The sequence below is a fragment of the Schistocerca gregaria genome, chromosome X, assembly GCF_023897955.1.
Source record: "Schistocerca gregaria isolate iqSchGreg1 chromosome X, iqSchGreg1.2, whole genome shotgun sequence".
NCBI lineage: Eukaryota > Metazoa > Arthropoda > Insecta > Orthoptera > Acrididae > Schistocerca > Schistocerca gregaria.
The window spans coordinates 302,130,128-302,150,602 of NC_064931.1; the positions used below are offsets into that span (position 1 = coordinate 302,130,128).

The 20,475-nt window shown below is 42.5% G+C and overlaps 1 protein-coding gene across 1 annotated transcript in view; it reads left to right on the forward strand.

The window, feature by feature from the left end:
- Positions 1-20,475, forward strand: part of LOC126298039 (cytosolic carboxypeptidase 6) — a 1,900,625-nt gene that overhangs the window by 89,090 nt on the left and 1,791,060 nt on the right. The window contains exon 2 of the mRNA XM_049989358.1: positions 17,707-17,829. Coding sequence (XP_049845315.1) covers positions 17,707-17,829 — 123 coding nt within the window. The remainder of the gene's footprint in view (positions 1-17,706; positions 17,830-20,475) is intronic.

Below are 20,475 nucleotides of genomic sequence, written 5' to 3' on the forward strand. Positions count from 1 at the left end.
GCTCCTACAACCAACAATTTTCCCACCTTCACATTCATAACGCTCTCACAAGTACAGAAAACCCTTTTCTGACCATGACTGTCTCTTGAAACATACCGAGAACATTGCAAAGGTGCCGTTCATGATCAAATAAAACAGCACAATCTGCAAGCCTCGCTAGCTTCTGCATTTATGTCCAAGCATGCATTTCTCACGGTGTCTTAATATTTTTGTCCAACCGCTGAATGTATTCATAATAACTACATATTTAATCACACCAGTTGTTTAAATAACAATATTGAGAGGGCTGTTTCAGCGTAATTTGATTAATAGCAGAGCCCTTAATTACAACTGTGTGCAGTACAACGTGGAGAGAATGACACGTTGTAGTGTATAGTACAGCCAATGTAACAATCGGTGTATCGCACAGCTAAATCTTCGTATATGAGCTCCGATTTTCTCTTAAAGCACCACTTCATTGGGTTGCCACCACGATACATCCTCGAGCCAAAGAGTGCTATGATCATCAACATGGGTTTTGGACGTGAGGGTGGGGGTGGGGGCGGAGGAGAGAGGAAGGGGGGTCGGAAATTAGCGAAGTTGTGTGATACAAAACAGCAGGAGTCATACCCAGTCAACAATCACCTGAGTGAACCATCTTAACACATGAGTGGGGAGGCTGCAGTCTTCGCAGAATGTATTTTGGGAAGGTATCAGTTGTCTCCAGGGGTTCTTCGTAATGCTGGACTTCCTTTCCTTTGGCCTGCGGACGTGTTGCGGCACTTGCAGCTAGTGGTGCATGGCCGACCCCTGTGACATGCATTGCCTCACGCAGTTAGGTTTGGTGTCTGTGACGTGTAGGTGTGGCATGGACAGGGACATGTCGGGGCTGCCACCACTTACCCTACAGCCACGGTTGAGGGAGCTACGTGCGACTAGCGCCAGTTCCAGAGTTTCAATAAATAAATAAATAAATAAATAAAACACAACTGCACATGTCTCAATTTTCCAGCCTTATCTTACATATACATGGCCGAGTCAGTTATCTGAGAACGATACTGGTTGCAAGAGTTAGGTCAAGTGGTTTACTTTAGACAACTATGTAAGTAGCATCAGAGGTTTCCTATTACTTTAAAGTTAGCGTAAATGGACTTCAGTAATTTAACATGTGTTTACATTGGGCTATGAGTCATGGTGTCATATTAACATTGAACAGCATTGTTTGTTATGATGTCATAGTGCATCATAAATTATGGTAATTAAGATAACTCTAACACAGAAGAACAGCCGACAACCGTATTACATCATACATTACTGCAATAAAGATGAGGTTGACATAAATATACAGGTCAGAATATTTGATTGTTAGGGACATACTGCATCAGTAATTCTATTAGCAATGCACCTGAATAATTATTCTCATATTTGTTTTTTGATTTTATAATCCGAGTATAACAACATGTAACAAATTATACTAATTAGGTAATGACTTAGAAGAGTTCAAAATTGGTATCACAGATTACACTAAATTGGTAGTAAATTAGATCCACCATCTTGCGTAGATCAGGGAACCATGCAGGCTATGCCAACTCGTGCCAACTCCCCACACCACTAGGGCAGTGCGGCATTCCACACTTTCTTTTAATTTCCCACCACTTATACCAACTGATATTGAATGGATGGGAATAAGGAGGGCGAGTGGGTGAATGAGGGGTTACGTTGACCTTTACATCAGGGGAGATGCGGCAGTATGCAGATTTTGCTCATATGCACTCAGCCTCACTACTTCTGCTCATTTACATACTTTGTATAGAGGGGCATAGCCACGACATTAGTATCTTACCATTTCCGTGAAGATGTTACATGAATTTCTGATGCATAAAAGTTTAATAGTGGAGGTACAGATAGTAATCCTTATAGTAGCCGGATTTTTGTATTTTTATGTGGTAAATGCTTTTCATAATATTTTTCGATAGTCTGACACTGTCCCAATGGCGATAGTCCTATTCGGCTTCAGTTCGAGTCCATCTAGCGGCTTTGTGTCATAGGTGGTCATCAGTTCCACGAAGATGATTGTTTCCTTATAATTTGCCTCCGGACCCTGTAGGATCACGCAGAGAATTCTGCCTCGTTTGGGCGTTCCTTCTGATCTTCCACAATTCTCTCATTTTTCCTCCATGGAGTCTCTATTTTCAGTCTACCTTATCCCTGGTTCCTCTGGGACTTCATTCTCCGACCTCACATTCCACTTGTTTATCTTGAGCCTTTATACATTTCTGTCTTCAATTTCTATGGGATCTATTTTTGCTGCTTTTAGATCCAGTCTAACTTGTGTGATTCCTGGTGTTGTTGATTTGACCTCTTGTATGTATGTTAGAATCTCTTCATGAGTCGTTTTGGTGATAACATGATAATGTGCCCATAGAACTTAGCCTTCTTTTTCTGACGTCTCGTGCTGGGTTTGACATCTTCTCTGTAGTTTTCCTAGAGTGTATCCTGTGTTGTCAGCTTTAGGCTGAGAATTTTACTCATGACTTTTCTTTCTTCCTTCAGTATGCTTTCAATGTCTCTTTTCGTATAGAGTGTTAGCGTCACACTTGCATACAGTACTTCGGGCTTGATTACTGTGTGGTAGTGTCTGACTTTTGTGTGAATGGACATGCATTTTATATTATATACATGCTGAGTCTTGTCGAACGCTCTCTTCATTTTTTGTAGTCGAGTCTTCTGTGCGATCTTTTCTCCTCCTCTAGGTTCCAGGATTTCACCTAGGTACTTGAAGTGTTCGTTGCCTGATAGTATGGCCAGGTCGTCTGCGAAAGCTAGGTTTGATTGTTCTATTTTGTCCCGGCATCTTCCTAACCCTGTTGGTTTCCAGTGTTTTTGAGTTTGCAGTTCTTTTTCCTATTTCCTCAGTACTTTGTCCAGGAGTAGAGTGAATAATAGAGGGGATAAACCGTCCCCTTGTCGCACTCCAGATGTGATGTAGAAGGGATCAGAGATTTCACCCAGGAATTTAACTTTCGAGGTTGTGTCAGATAATGTCCGTCTGATTACTTGTTAAATAAGGATTATCCGTCGACAGAATCATACACCTTCTTAAAATCTATGAAGGTGCAAATTATTGGCGCGTTCCTGATGGCTTTGTATTTTAGAATTGTTTTCAGATTGAGGATTTATTCTGTACATGAACTACCGGGGCGAAAGCCTGCCTGTTATTAACCAATTTTGTGTTCTAACTATTCTTGTGTTCTCTGGGGTAAGCATAATGAGAAAAGTTTGTAGGTGACTTGTAGCAGGGAGAGTCCTCTGCAGTTTTTCACATTCGTCCGATCTCCTTTCTTGTGCAGTGTATGGATAAGTGCGCATTTTCAGTTGTTAGGAAGTTTTTTTACTTTGCCGGAAGGTGGAGATTATTTGCGTAAGCTTCTATAGTGACTTTGGTCCAAGGCCATTTAGTAATTCTGCAATGATGTCGCCTTCACCAGATGTCCTGTTGGTTTTTAGTGTTAGGATACGTTTGTGGATCTTTTCACATATTGGTGGGAGTGATTCTAGTTGGGTGGAGGTACAGTTCTGTACTGGAAATCTTGTTACACGCTCAGGGCAGTTAAGGAGATTAGAGAAAAAACGTGCCAATTCTTGACAATTCTCTTGGTTAGTTATTCCGTCCTAGTTTTCTATCTGGTTTCCTTAAGCACACATTTTGAGATGTGTACACCCAAAGTTTCCTTGAAGGTACTGTAGAATTCTTTCGTGTTGTGGTTGAAGGAGGTTACCTCTGTATATCATCCAGTTACTCCTTCATGTACTTTCGCTTCGTTTGCCTAGTAAGTTTGGTAGCCTGTTATCTTGATCCTAGGAAACAACATAGGAGGCTTCCCGGGGATTTTTTTCCTGTTGTGGCCTTTAAAAGCTTGTTTGCATACTTCTAGTGCTTTTCACACTGAGTCCCGCTAAGGGTGTTTAGTGCTCTTTTTCCGTGGTGTTAGTTCTTTGGCTTTTTGTAGGATCTTACTATGGAATTATTCTCAAATGTTTGCTGGTTGTTTCTCCCTTTCCTGTTTTATGTGGGATTCCATGATCTTTTCTGTGTCAAACGTTTCTATGTGCGTTGTTTTCTGATGGATTTTCTTCGGTGTAAATGTTATCTTGATTCGAGTTAGATAGTGGTCTGAATCAATATTGGTACGTCTGCGTACTTGAACGCCATGGATCTGCTTCTGGACTGGGTAGGAAACCGCTACATGGTCTGTTTGGAATTCTCCCATCTCTTGTATAGGTGACCTCTAAGTTTTCTGTTTTCGTGGAGGTTTCGTGAGGGATTTTGACATAATATTTAGGTCATTCTGCTGGCATAGGGCGATTAGTCACATGACATCTCTGTTTGTATATTTGAGAGCCAGGAACTTCCCACAGTTCTTTGATGACGTTATTCTCTCGCAATTTGTGCGTTGAAATCGCCTGACAAAATTTGTGCATCGTCTTTGGGGATCTTGGGCATCACTGTCTGTAGTGTAGCTCAGAATTTCTCTGTTGCTATGGGGCCTTTCTTGTTATTCCCATTTATGGAGGCATGTACATTGATAATGGTATATTTCTTGTTTGCACAATGTAAGAGCATTGTCATTAACCTATTGTTTATTGGATTGACTTCTTATGTACCATGAAGGCCATCTACATCTACACTTACACTTACATCGATACCCTGCAAATCACATTTAAGTGCCTAGCAGAGGGTTCATCGAACCACCTTCACAATTTTCTATTATTCCAATCTCGTATAGCGCGCTGGGAGAACGAACGCCTATATCTTTCCGTACGAGCTCTGATTTCCCTTATTTTATCGTGGTGATCGTTCCTCCCTCTGTAGGTCAGTTCAACAAAACAGTATTCTAAAAGGGGACGGACAAGCGTAATGTAAGCAGTCTCCTTAGTAGGTCTGTTACATTTTTTAAGTGCCCTGAGAATAGAACGCAGCCTTTGGTTAGCGTTCTCCACGTTTTATATGAGTTCTTTCCAATTTAAGTTGTTCGTAATTGTAATACCTAGGTGTTTAGTTGAATTTACGGCTTTTAGATTAGACTGATTCATCGTGTAACCGAAGTTTGAGTTCCTTTTAGTACTCACGTGGATGACCTCACACTTTTATTTATTTATCGTCAACTGCCACTTTTCGCACCATTCAGATATTTTTTATAAATCGGTTTGCAGTTTGTTTTGATCTTCTGATGAATTCATTAGTCGACAAACGCCAGCGTCATCTGAAAACAACCGAAGACGGCTGTTCAGATTGTCTCCCAAATCGTTTATATAGATAAGGAGCTCCGTTGGCGATCCGTTTGTCTGTTTTGCTCTTGAAGATACGGTAGTCTCGATAGTCCTTTCTGTCTTCGTCTGCAATGCGGCTTTTCTGCAGGGCAAGTATCATTATCTTCTGTTCGTTGAGTTCTAATGTTTCGCTGTGCAGTTCCCTTCATTGGATCAGTATCAGTGTGTTTGTGTTGAAGTACCCAAGTGTATATACATTACGTAATTTCTGTATTCTATTCCACTGCACTACAGTTTATTCAAAATTTTACGTTCATTTGCAAGAACCTTTGTGTTCTGACAACTATTGTCAGTGAAACCTCTGTAGGTGCGAAATAGCGTGATCTTCCGAAACATCACAGAATTAAAATACAACGTTCTATTTTCTTCATTTTGAGACCTGATACTTCAGGGGAGAAATGGAATTTCCTTAGCGGCGGCCGCTATTTCTACTTTTGTTTTCAAGAGTAATAATAGCACTGTTCATTGATGAATACGGTGCTGCTTGGTCGTTTAAGTTCCGCTGAGGAAGTAAAAACCTGGGCTGTGCCAAAAAAGTTTTCTTGTAAGCAATTTCTGTGTTAACATTCTTGTGTACACTCTGCTGTTCCACTTTCCTCGGGCTTTAATTGCTTTTAATGGAGTACGTCCGGAATGGAAGCCATTCAAAGACTGCGTCGGCGGCGCAGGTGACTCGCCGTGATAATGGAAATGTCTTAACGTAATTACATCTTCTTAAATATATTGTCTTGCTCGGAAATTAGTTTCATGCAGTTCCGACGACGCTGAAAGCTCGAAATTATTGGAGCGCAAAACGTGGCATTATTTCAGAAGGGGAGACAATTTATGTGGCTTTGGTGTTAGGAGGGGAGCCAGAGGCTAGCGGTTATCTGTGTGACGATGGGCACCTGGCCTTCCTGTTCCCTGCAGCTGTAATTACTGACTCTTACAAACGATAACTTATTTGTTGTACGACTTGTGCTTAGATAATACACATACCACAAAGCACATCTCGCCATCACATATTTCCGACTTAAGATCTGACAATGCATAACGATTGCAATAACCGTGATACATTTGGAGTGATTTTCCTGTACATCATACCTGATTGTTTTAGGCTTGGTATAGTTAGCTAATTGTTCAGTTGAAACCACATATCTATCATTAATCTTTACTATCTTCAGTAATAAAATTTTAAAGTGTTATACAGTGATTGACCCAAATCAGGAAATATCCATAGCAGCACAAATGTTTTCTCGTGTTGTCTCCCAAGAATCAGCTTTCAAAATGAGTTAACTGGATTCGTTGCTAAGCATTGCATGTAAAGGCTGTATAGTCTTAATCATCACCTCGAAAAAACGAAGCAGAGGCAGACTGAGTTATTTTGTTTCATTTCCTCTAGCGGTTTCGTACTTCAATGTGGCGCGAGGATTTCAACGTGTGTCACGACTGTACCTCCACACAAATAAAAAATTATTTTCCAACTCTATAATTGAAGGCGGTAATTAAAAAATATCAGTACAATTAGTACAGAAATATAGGTGACTGAGTTGCGTCTACTATTCCGCACTTCTTAGTGCGGTGCAGGCCATGCAACGTACAAAATGGTCCAGAATATTGAGGATTTCTATCTGGAGCTACAATGAGAGCGGAACCGTCACAGATAGGATTCCATGTCAATTAAACAGCAGACGTCACAACCAAAGATAGATTGTTTTTGCTGTATGCCTCGTTATTATAAAAGTATCTTACATCGTGACCACTGGTACAAATGGTATACTACCTCATGCAAAAAAATAATAGTAATAGTAATAATAATAATAATAATAATAATAATAATAATATAATGGGTTCAAATGGCTCTGAGCACTATGGGACTCAACTTCTGAGGTCATTAGTCCCCTAGAAATTAGAAGTACCTAAACCCAACTAACCTAAGGACATCACACACATACATGCCCGAGGCAGGATTCGAACCTGCGACTGCAGCGCCTATAACTGCAGGGCCATTTCGGCCTGCTGTTCGTGCATCCTCACTTTTATATGATAATTGTTCGGGTTTTAATGTCCTGATTTCTGTTGAATGATTAGGTATAGTACGCTTTAATTAATATTTATGCCAATAGTTTTGGTTTTAGTGCGCTGTAACATTGTTATATTCTTAGATATGAAAGACCCTGGAAAAGTGAAAGCGTGGTACTAAACAGTAATTTCCGACTTCAATATTTGCAGTTTAAATATTCGGCTCAGAGTATTTATTAGCAACCCCTGACCATGATTTAAACAGTGTAAAATTGTCTTCTTCGGAAGTACATGGACAGAGTGAACATCTTTTTCACGTTTTAATTAAAAAGAATTATCAAAGTGAAGAGGCTGTACTAAATCGCTGGTTAAAAAATGCAGTAAACAAAAATTACTTAGACGTAGATTCACATGTTTGTGACGCCAAGTTTCAGAGAAAGGCCGTCCATATACATTAATTCCCTGTACAATTTAATACGAATTTAGCCGTACTCCTATAGGAATGTCTTTAAATGACTTTTATTCAGCATTGCTGACGGTCACACACATGTTAATTCACATGAGGTTCTTTACTCCGAAATTTGTCGGTCGCCGATTTGTAACTTTTCTTGGAAGTTATTTTTGTTTATTATATTTTTATCCATTGGCTTTTTACATCCGTTACCCTTGGATAATTCTTTTTAACTACTGATGTAAAAAAATTCCTCGGCAAGCCCATGTACTTCTGAAGAAAACAATTTCACTATTACTGAAACAATGACCATGAGATGTAGATAAACCTTTATACCTGCTAGTGGCTTGCTGATTTTCTCAGTGATGGTGGTGATGTTAATCTGTATCTATGTTTAACGCTCTGTTTTTACGAGAATGCTGCTATGAATTCTTCGGTAACGGAATCTATAACTCTTTGGAAAAATATTTTTGTCAATTGCAAAGAGTGCAGTACTACATTACTTCCTGGACTGCTTGTGGATTAACATGTATGCATGATTGCTATTATAACGTAACATCAGGAAATCTCGCAGTAAAAAGCAAAAGTGGAAATGGAAAAAGTATATCCCACATTGTTAAACGTTCAGAGCTGTCTTTACTTTTTCTGTGCACTGATAACGAGCGTCTCAGGAAAAACACTGTAGTTTCGTCAGCTGGTTACAGTTCATGAGCTTCTGCTTCTTGTTTTCATTTTATCTAATTACATCGTAACATCTAGGTTACCTATCAAAGTAACTATTCACAATTAAAAAATGTTGGTGCAAATTATTTTGTGGTGCTGACCTGTACTCACCTCTCACTTGAAAAGAGCATGTGTTATTTTGTAATCTTGTGACAGTAAGAGTCGAATGACATAATATCAGTGAAAGTTCACAATTTTAATAATATCAAGTGCAATTGGTAACTGAAATACACTCCTGGAAATGGAAAAAAGAACACACCCACCATACTTGCTCCGGACACTGCGAGAGGGCTGTACAAGCAATGATCACACGCACGGCACAGCGGACACACCAGGAACCGCGGTGTTGGCCGTCGAATGGCGCTAGCTGCGCAGTATTTGTGCACCGCCGCCGTCAGTGTCAGCCAGTTTGCCGTGGCATACGGAGCTCCATCGCAGTCTTTAACACTGGTAGCATGCCGCGACAGCGTGGACGTGAACCGTATGTGCAGTTGACGGACTTTGAGCGAGGGCGTATAGTGGGCATGCGGGAGGCCGGGTGGACGTACCGCCGAATTGCTCAACACGTGGGGCGTGAGGTCTCCACAGTACATGGATGTTGTCGCCAGTGGTCGGTGGAAGGTGCACGTGCCCGTCGACCTGGGACCGGACCGCATTGACGCACGGATGCACGCCAAGACCGTAGGATCCTACGCAGTGCCGTAGGGGACCGCACCGCCACTTCCCAGCAAATTAGGGACACTGTTGCTCCTGGGGTATCGGCGAGGACCATTCGCAACCGTCTCCATGAAGCTGGGCTACGGTCCCGCACACCGTTAGGCCGTCTTCCGCTCACGCCCCAACATCGTGCAGCCCGCCTCCAGTGGTGTTGCGACAGGCGTGAATGGAGGGACGAATGGAGACGTGTCGTGTTCAGCGATGAGAGTCGCTTCTGCCTTGGTGCCAATGATGGTCGAATGCGTGTTTGGCGCTGTGGAGGTGAGCGCCACAATCAGGACTGCATACGACCGAGGCACACAGGGCCAACACCCGGCATCATGGTGTGGGGAGCGATCTCCTACACTGGCCGTACACCTCTGGTGATCGTCGAGGGGACACTGAATAGTGCACGGTACATCCAAACCGTCATCTACCATTCCTAGACCGGCAAGGGAACGTGCTGTTCCAGCAGGACAATGCACATCCGCATGTATCCCGTGCCACCCAACGTGCTCTAGAAGGTGTAAGTCAACTACCCTGGCCAGCAAGATCTCCGGATCTGTCCCCCATTGAGCATGTTTGGGACTGGATGAAGCGTCGTCTCACGCGGTCTGCACGTCCAGCACGAACGCTGGTCCAACTGAGGCGCCAGGTGGAAATGGCTAGGCAAGCCGTTCCACAGGACTACATCCAGCATCTCTACGATCGTCTCCATGGGAGAATAGCAGCCTGCATTGCTGCGAAAGGTGGATATACACTGTACTAGTGCCGACATTGTGCATGCTCTGTTGCCTGTGTCTATGTGCCTGTGGTTCTGTCAGTGTGATCATGTGATGTATCTGACCCCAGGAATGTGTCCATAAACTTTCCCCTTCCTGGGACAATGAATTCACGGTGTTCTTATTTAATTTCCAGGAGTGTATAAAGCTTCTGTGTGCATGCACAAACAGCAATAAATATTACTTGAAAATGAAATGTGACTTAAATGCTGTTTACCAGTAACAACGTATACTTATGAGTAATAGAATTACATATAGCTGCTACTACCCTTAATCAGGTAAGTAGGTTAGATAATTTAAAAAGAGAAACTGATAGGCTGAAGTGGGGGCTAATATGGATTAGCGAAGTGCGTTGGCACGAAGAAAGAGACTTCCCGTCGGGTGAGTGCGCGGATAACGATAAAAATCAAATAAGAGTGATGCAGGAGCACGTCACATAACGATTACGAAAACAAGCATACATTTAAGTGACCGCATTATTGTAGCCGAGATACATACAGAGCCTACACCCAACACACTATTAGCGCCACATATGAAGAATAAACTCAAGGAATATATAAAGAAATGAATGAAAATATTCAGCGTACCAAATAATAAGAATATTTAACTGTGGAAGAGGACTTGAATTCTATGGTAGGAAAATGGAGATAACGGAAAATAGAAGGGAAACGGAGTCGAGGAAAGAAATAAAAGCCTTAGTCTCGACATTGGTAAGGATTAAAGGACGAATAAATAACTGTGAAGATGAAATTATGGAAGCAGCAGAGCATCACATGCACAAATAGAAAATATCTAGTACAAAACCTTGAAATAAACACGATATAATTCATCGAACAGACGAAAGGAGAAGTATGAGAATACAAAGAAGTATCGATCTTAAAGGAGTGAAGCTGACAGATAGTAAAGGAAGAGGTAGGTCCAGATAAGAGATGAGATACGATACTGCGAGAAGAATTTGTCACAACAGTGACACACGTATGTTGAAATGGTTCACCTACAGTAAACGACCTTTCCTCAGCATTACTGAAATCCATAGGAGAGTCAGCGATGCCAAACAATTTTACTTCATATGTAATATGTATAAGACAGAGAAATACACTGGCTTGAAGAAGAAAGGTATAATTCTACTTATAAAGAGGGAAGTAGTTGACAGGAGTGAGTATCGCCATCAGTTTAGTAACTCCTGAATGCAAAATACTGAAACTAAGGAATTATAGAAGAATGGAGAAATATATAAAGGGCTTCCTCGACGAAGATCAATTTGGGTGCCCGCAAAAATGTAGAAACACGCTTGACAATACTGAGTTTACAACTTATCTTAAGAGACACTGACTAAATACAGAATAATGTCACAGCATACATTGTAGATTGGTACAAAGCTTTTGTCAGCGTGGACTGTACTATTTCTACAAAAATTAGACATTAGTTTCAAGGGTCGAAGGACAGGAAAGGGAAGTAGTAGCTGATAAGAGATTGAGACGGCCTTGAAGCTTATCTTCTATGTGCAGAAAAACAAGTAATAATTTGGAAGAGAATTAAACTAAGGAAAGTGAAATTCAACGTAATTGATGGGGTATTGCAAAAGGATTAAATTATGAACATCAAAACAGGCACATTAAACAAGGGCAATGGGACCTGATCGTATGACATCATTCGGTACTGAAAGAATTACATTAGGGGCACAGAGACTAAGCGTCATAGATTATTTTTGCCATTTCATCAGCAAAAAAACTGATGATGCCCAAAGTAGGGAGACTGACTGCAACTTTAAAGGTTCAACTATGTCGGTTACCTTCGTCTGTAAATATTACTTCTGATATGCAAAGAAGTCAAAAATAGCAGTGTTATAAAATGTGATATCACCACTTCCCTAGGACCCACTTTCTGTGTTTACTTACTGTAGATGGTTCTGAAACCAAGTTCAACTAAATACTATGGCTTTGTGTATAACATGTGGAATGTACATTATTGGAACTGATTTCCCACTGATGCCCCGAGATAGTGCATTTAAGTATCCAAAACGTAACAACGTTCTCGTTTCGTAAACTGACTGCTACCAGGAACGTAATTTCCGCTTTTCCTGCCAGAAGCACAACCACAACGTCTAGCTGCACTGTTACAGATAATGTCCCTGTAACACCACCATCTAATGATGGGATTTAGTAGCTTGAAAATTAGTTGATGATACAGAAAATGCATTGTATAAAAAATAAAAAAGTGTAAGGTTGCATATTACAAACAAATACACTGATGTGACGAAAGTCGTGGGATAGCGATGTGCATTTTTACAGTCTATCATAATAGTCCTTACACAAGGTATAAATTGGCAGTGCTTTGGCACAGCTGTTATTTGTACTGAGTTGACCCGTGTGAAAAGGATTCCGACAAGAATTAAGAAACTTCGAATGCGGAATGGTAATTGGAGCTAGAACGATGCAACATTCTATTTCGAAAATCGCAATGGAATTCAGTATTCCGAAATCCACAGTGTCAACAGTGAGATGAGAGTACCAAATTTCAGGCATTACGTGTCACCACGGATAAAGGTGTGGTCGACGGATTTCACTTAACCACCGATATAAGCAGCGTTTGTGTAGAATCGTCGGTGCTAATAGACAAACTACACTGCGTGAAGTAAGCACAGAAATCAATGTGGGACGTATGACGAACCTATCCGTTAGCGCCGGCCGAAGTGGTCGAGCGGCTCTAGGCGTTACAGTCTGGAACCGCGCGACCGCTACGGTCGCAGGTTTGAATCCTGCTTCGGGCATGGATGTGTGTGATGTCCTTAGGTTAGTTAGGTTTAAGTAGTTCTACGTTATAGGGGATTGATCACCTCAGATGTTGAGTCCCATAGTGCTCAGAGCTATTTGATCCAAAACTATACTTCATTAGGTCCTGCAACCACCTCAGTCACGAAGAGCTGTACTTGTTGAACTTCGGACCGACTTTTACGTACTTTAACATAATTTGATTGAATATTCATCTAGCAACATAAAAGTTTTCACCATGCTTACGAAAGCACGCACAGTACTGCAAAATGAATTAAATTATCATACGTCCCTCTCCACCCTGTGATCAAATACTTACGCTAGACTCCTTAGTATTTTCCACCCAAGCATACTTAATAGATACAGGTGTAATGGTTCATTATTTCGTTGTTGTTCTCTGTGCTCGCTAACCAAGATTGCATCTTAGTACCTTCTTTCCCGAGGTACTCGCACACTCACCAGCCAATTGCCATCTCCCGTTCCTGTCCCAGTCTGTCTCCCTCACAATACTAGTTACTTCCTTCTAGAGCACTCACCTACTTTCCAAACTCTGCCACAAAGCCACTGTGTAATAATCAACGAAGATGTTAATTACATGGTATTCTTCTCTTCTAAATTCGCACTGTAATATCCTTCGGCACAGCCGGTCTATACCGTGTTGAGGCCGTTCGAACTAAGATACTTTCGCAGTGGCAGGAAAACTAATATTTTGTGCCAAGTGTTCTATCTCGGGTACCTCTTAGCGCGTTAGTCTTTCCATGAATCTCGATGACGCTATTCTGACCTGGCTGGAACATCCACAAGCCCTCTTGTCCAGATTAACTGCAAGCTCTTGTGGACATTCTAACTGCAGCAGTCAATTGCAAAAACTGAGAGCCACCTCGATTCCGCTGTTTGTTGTTTATTTTTTTTCCAAATTAGCGAGGTACGTAGTGATTCATCGTCTATGCTCATACAGCACACTCGATGAATTATACAGGGTGTAAGCGGTTCATGTTTGTAAAAGCCTAAAAATTCATTTCTGGTTACTACATCCTTATCAATGTGTAATTTGAATCCTAAAGCTGGTCGTGCACTGGATGCGACTATGAGAAGAAGCCTTTATAAGAATATTCTGGCGACCGATCCAGTACGAAAAGTGTAAAGGATTAACTTCCTTTATAAGGGACTGTTCCACACGATTATAGGAGACAATGGGCGACTACCGACCGGTCCTTCTGTAGCTGACATAGTCTGTTCTAGTGGTTCGTCACTAGTCCTCATGGTACTATAACCACAATCGCCATGGATGTAGGGTGTGAAAATTTTATTACTATAGGTTGCACAAAATCACCTTTGTGGTACATGGAAGACCGTATCATTTTCGTAAAATTCGAGGAGAAGTATTGGTGAAAGTTACAGAGGAAGACGGTGTTCGTAATGTTAAGTATTTAGTCACTCTTTTAGTCTACGCATGTTGTTTTAAAAGTACTGATAAGTTTTGGAATAATTAACTGAATTATGAAATACATACCTCTACGTACTCTAGTATTCTATACATGACCGGAGAAATACGCTACAAATTTTGAAAGACGACAGGTCCTTTGCTCTCCCCTTTCTTTCACTTCAATTATTCAGATCATGTGGATGTATGCAATTAGTGCACTTGTATGTAATTAGGAAGGCACTTTGACTGATATGTTACTCATTAAAGAGGGTTGAAAGTGGTTGGGTACAGAGTTTATCGGCATAGAACTGTATGTAGTAATCTGAGGTGACGGGACTGAATTTGTGTTTGGTAGAATGTTTTTTAACAGATCTGGCTGCAGCTGGGAGAAGGGAATTTCACCGGTCGTAGATAGTGAGGGGACTGCAGTAACGGCTTCAGTTTTTGGAGCAAGGAAAGTATGCAGACGCAGGTATATCGGTCGGTCCTGTGAGACTGAGCCGCTGCATCTACCCAGAGGGTGGCAAGCTGGCAGACACGTCCTGAGCAGCGGGTTTCCTCTAGCCACTGGCAGAGAAGTATTCTTAGTGTGTTAAGTATACTGACGGACAGGCTTGTGGCATAGTGTTTTACAACTTCTTTAATAGAGTCGCGATTGACCGGCTATCTCATGATTGACCCATTTCAAGGGGAGTGCACTCTTCAGATTACACTGGTATTCACGACAAAGTATCATATGGTTCTTCCTGAGGATTCCGTATTTGTAAGGGAAGTGAAAACCTTTCGCCTTGATGTCTGAGATGGGATGGCGTGGTTGAGCTCCCAACACACTGTCACTGGGATTGCCATTGCGTACTTAGGAAGCCACGTAGACACCCATGAAAGTGGTAACCTGTGCGAGTAGAGAAAAAACCTATTTGATTACGAACATGATGGTGCCGTCAGAAAATGTATCGGAGGGCATCTGTTCTGTCACCGATAGCGATACTATTGAAGGAATAGGATTTGCCTCATTTCTGTAGAGAGTCTGTTCTAAAAGACGATAATTATGCAATTGGCATAATGTACCGTTGCCGTGTTTCGATTGATAGTTATATTTTTTCGAAAGTGCTCCCCGTTGAGTGTTTTTGGAAATGATAGTGAAGACACTGAGAAAGATATTCAGGTGTTGCCCTCCAGGCGAGTGTTATCAGATGTTCGAGTGAGAGCCATGACTCGCATAATGTCATAGATCTGGGGTGATCGGGAGACACGATTGCAGATTGCCAGAGGAAGGTGACATCGATAGAGTCGACGCAGAGACACGCTGCTCACAGAATTGCATTGCAGGTACATATATACATACATACATACATCAAAAAGTTTTGCATCACTTCGGTTCCGAGAGTTCAGGAAACTGTACAGAAAATTGGAATAGAGATCAAGATAAACTTCATTGCATGTAGTACCACCATACCGCGAGGTCTTCAGAGGTGGTAGTCCAGATTTCTGTACACACAGGTACCTCTAATACTCTGTAGCACGCCCTCTTCCATTGATGCATGCATATATTCGTCGTGGCATACTATCCAAAAGTTCATCAAGGCACTGTTGGTCCAGATTGTCTCACTCCTCAACTGCGATCCGGAGTAGGTCCCTCAGAGTGGTTGGTGGGTCACGTGGTCCATAAACCGCCCTTTTGAATCTATTACGGGCGTTTTCGATAGCGTTCATGTCTGGAGACCATGCTGGCCACTCTAGTCGAGCAATGTCTTTATCCTGTAGGAAGTCATTCACAAGATGTGCACAACGGGGGCGTGAATTGTCGTCCATGAAGACGAATGCCTCTCCAGTATGCTGCCGCTATGGTAGCACTATTGGTCGGAGGATTGAAATCACGTATCGTACAGAAGTTACTGCGCCGTCCATGACCACCAGTGGCGTACGTGGGCCACACACACCACCACCCCAAAAGTCAGGGAATCTCCACCTCGCTGGACACGCTGGACAGTGTGTCTAAGGCGTTCAGCCTGACCAGGTTGCCTCCAAACACGTCTCCGACCATTGTCTGGTTGAAGGTATATGCGACGCTCGTCGGTGGTGAGAACATGATGCCAATCCTGAGAGGTCCATTCGGCAAGTTGTGGGGCTCATCTGTACCGCGCTGCATGATGTGTTTGAAACGATGGACCTCGTCATGGACGTCTGGAGTAAGGTTGCGTATCATGAAGCCTATTGTGCACAGTTTGATTCGTAACACGACGTCCTGTGTCTGCACGAAAAGCGTTATTCAATATGGTGGCGTTGCTGTCAGGGGTCCTCACAGCCATGATCCGTAGGTAGCTATCATCCACTGTAGTAGCTCTTGGGCGGCCTGAGGGAGGCATGTCATCGGCAGTTCATGTCTCTCTGTATATCATCCATATGCGGGCAACATCGTTTTGGTTCACTCCGAGACGCCTGGACACTTCCCTTGTTGATAGCCCTTCCTTGCGCAAAGTAGCTTTGCGGACGCGATCGAACCGCATTACGGACCGCCTAGGCATGGATGAACTACTGACCACCGAAGCCCTGTACTTTCTGGTGGAATGACTGGAACTGATCTGCTGCGGGAACTCCTCCGCCTAATAGGCACTGCCCCTGTATGATTGTTTACATCTTTGGGCGGGTTTACTGACATATCTGAACAGTCAAAGGGTGTGTCTTTGATAAAATATCCACAGTCAACGTCTGTCTTCAGGCGTTCTGGGAACCGGGGTGATGCAAAACGTTTTCTGATGTGTGTAGTAAACATTTTGCAGTTACAGCACAGTAGGTACTTTTAAGGGGAATTCTCAGTACCTGCAGCGTGCCCTTACAGACAGTAGCAGTCGCTGTTAAATTTATGCTTGTCATGCTTGCTTGCAGTTTAGTGGCCCACAAGCACTGACAATAAGAGTACGTTCAGTCAGATCGCTTTAAGGAGTGAGGTGGCACATGGTTAGCACACTCGACTGGCATTCCCCAAATCGCCAGGGAAATGCTCGAATGTTTCCTGTAAAAGGGCACGGCCCATTTCCTTCCTCATATTTGACAAAATCCGACCTTGTGTTCCGTCTCTAATAGCTTCGATGTTTACGGGAGGCAAAACCAAGTCTTCCTTCCTTCCTTCCGAACATATTATCCATATTTAAGTACGTGGTGTAGTGTAAGTTATTCCGCGCATTCCCCGCCTTTGTCATCCGTACATCAGTACGTACTTTATTGCGTTAAACAACTGCTTATTTTCGGTTTCTGTATTTCTTTTTTCTTTTTCTTTTTTTTCTTTTTTGAAATAAGCGTTATCCCCTCTTTTTGGGTTTCCTTCCCCTCTTCAAGCATTCAGTGTGCCAAAGTCATATACACAGCATCAGTTGAGCTCACTCCTCCTTCCTCCATATTCCGTTCACAAACTGACAGTCCAGCATAAACCTGTAGAAGTCTGACGTAGCAACCAGTTGATCAGCAACATCAATATTTGGGACTCCGTGTAAGTGCCCCTACCATATTTGTTGGTGCTGCATCGCCTGGTTTGTTGTGTTGTTGCAGATAGCGAGGACAGCGAGACGGAGGGCGGTCTGGGCAACGTGGCGCGTGTCGTGATGCGGCCGCCCGGCCAGAGCGGCAAGGCCAAGCGCGGACACCTCTGCTTCGACGCCTCCTTCGAGACCGGTTCGTTGCTCTTGCTTCCTGCTCCCGCTATCACCTCTGCTTGCCACTATACCACTGTATTTCCTACCTTGTTTTAAGTAAGAATTGAATTTACCCACAAGGATATTTGAACTGATGCCTCATAGCAATGAGCCCTTCTGTCCAAGACCCCCAGGTCGTTATGACTCAGGCGAATTCGATAAGCTACGTAACTGCGCCAATGTCAATGGAGGAACTAATAATCGTCGTAATTATATAAACGTTCATCATTATTGTGTTACAAAAGGTTTTGATAAGAAGAACGTCATGATTTATCCCCAAGACCTGCTAATAAAATTTATTTTTTGAACAAACTGTTTCGATCCGCCGATCATCAGCAGATTCCTGTATACGAACTCAAAGGACATATTGCAGTATCGGCCGCCTACCAGACGGCTTTACTATAAAACAGGCACTCCACCAGTCACTCCGTCCGTTTCCTCCAGCGGCCGTACCATGCCATCTGGGCGCTGCCATGAGCGCTTCCGCCGCTACCAATTATGTGCGAGCATCCCGTCTCCAGAGCTCCAGAGGCGCGTTTACTTAAGCTCTGACGGTGAAGAAAATGCACGGAGTTTTTCAGGACGAATATCAAATTAATGTGCCCTGCGAAGTGTCCAATAACTTCCACATAGCATTTGGATATCCTTGGTCTGACGCTTTGTACTACATGTGACTCTTTAGTGAAGCAGATACCTGCTGCTAGCACCAGTGACAAATCCGGATAGATGTCTGAAAAAGAAGTTCACTTAAGAATACGCTATCTTATACGACACGGTGATGGAGTTACGTTTTTGGCGTATACAATCTTTCCATTGACGAAGACGTAATGCCGGCCGGAGTGGCCGTGCGGTTAAAGACGCTACAGTGTGGAACCGCGTGACCGCTACGGTCGCAGGTTTGAATCCTGCCTCGGGCATGGATGTGTCTGATGTCCTTAGGTTAGTTAGGTTTAAGTAGTTCTAAGTTCTAGGGGACTGATGACCACAGCAGTTAAGTCCCATAATGCTCAGAGCCATTTGAACCATTTTGAATGAAGAAGTAATGTTTACTTATCATGATGAAGTTGCCAAGATGGAGTAGAACGAAATGACCTCATCACTGTATCATTAATTGTGTCATTACTCGAAAAAAAGGCATCATCTGGAGAGAGATCTAAATTTGAATTCCGATAGAAGCACTGACCACAATAAAAATTCTCTCATAATGTATTTTCGGTATATGCTAGTGCAGAGCCTGAAAATGTTCACCAGAATAACTTACATCTTTCCCATAAGACATCATTCTTTTTTCCTCGGTGATCAAGACTTTCCTTAATTTCATATAAGGAAAAGTCACATCGTTGAAGTACCTGACGATTCGGACACCGGCCTTACCTGTTCTCAAAAACGTCCAACACCTTTCCGCATCTGCAAAGTAGACCAGTCAGTGATATTTATCGTCTGTTGACTACCAACAGAAACCACCTGCGAAAGAAAACCATTAAATAGAACTAAGGGTATAAAATTGAGCCACCCAGGAGCTCGGTCTTGTACGAGACAGTTATACAGGACCTTGGCGTACACTTGCGCTTCCAATCAACTTGAAGATTCCCGTTGACTTATGACTTAACTTTCAGTCAGATTTACAAGAGTGTAGTCAAGATTGGGAAGCTGAAACCTCAAGACCTCAAAGGGCGTAGTCTCTTTTACGAGTGCCAGCCGAAACGTTTTGAACACACTGGCTGCCTGTGGAGAAGAAGGAGTAGATGGTCCGACATGCTTCAGAATGAATCTATCGACAGTAGAGGAGAGCGCCAGTGAATGTTTATTTGATCAGTTTATTAGGTTCATAAGGTATAATTAGTGCACCTTGCGAGCTATTTCTTCATACTACCAATACATTTTCTGACAAAACAGCCTATGCCAGTGGGGACTATAATTTGAAAGAAAAATCTTGTTAGCTACACTAAAAGGTAAAGTAAAACACTGTCATAAAAATGCTTTGGACAGTTTCAAAGTACAACATAAAAAATTTAATTAATGGCAAGACGATGTACAAATATTTACAATGTTTTATCGGTCTCCTGAGAAACGTACATTTTTGCAAGGGTTGTTTTTGTTATTAAGCCCTTCTTATTGTCCATCATTTCAGCCAGACAATGTTTCGCGAGTGGGAACAGCTTTAACAAATTACTCACAGTGAACTGAAGACATTCCCGAGTGGCTCCTTGTTCCCAGGTTTGTGAAAACTCCACGCCACTCCCTAAGCCTACTGAGAAAGCTACTGTCATACTTCCGATGCCGTTTGGAAAGCCTTTCGCAAATACTCTTGACAATCGTCCTTATCTCAAAGAACTGTGAAAAAGACACCTTGTACCTTCAGTAAGGTGACGTTAGGTAACAGCACTCAGAAAATTAACGAGTGTACTTCTGTTGGGATTACTAATTTTAATATCTACAGATACCAGTTTTCGGAAGAGGGTGCCACACCTTCTGTCGAACCTATCAAACAGGAGGTACAGTGACGTGACCAGCGACACTCTCGCCAGATATCACTGTTAACATCAAGTCTAACTCACCACTTATAGTCGTCACCCCTCCCAATAAGTTACCTCGGTGCTGCTGTGTGTTTCTAAGGACTTGCGGA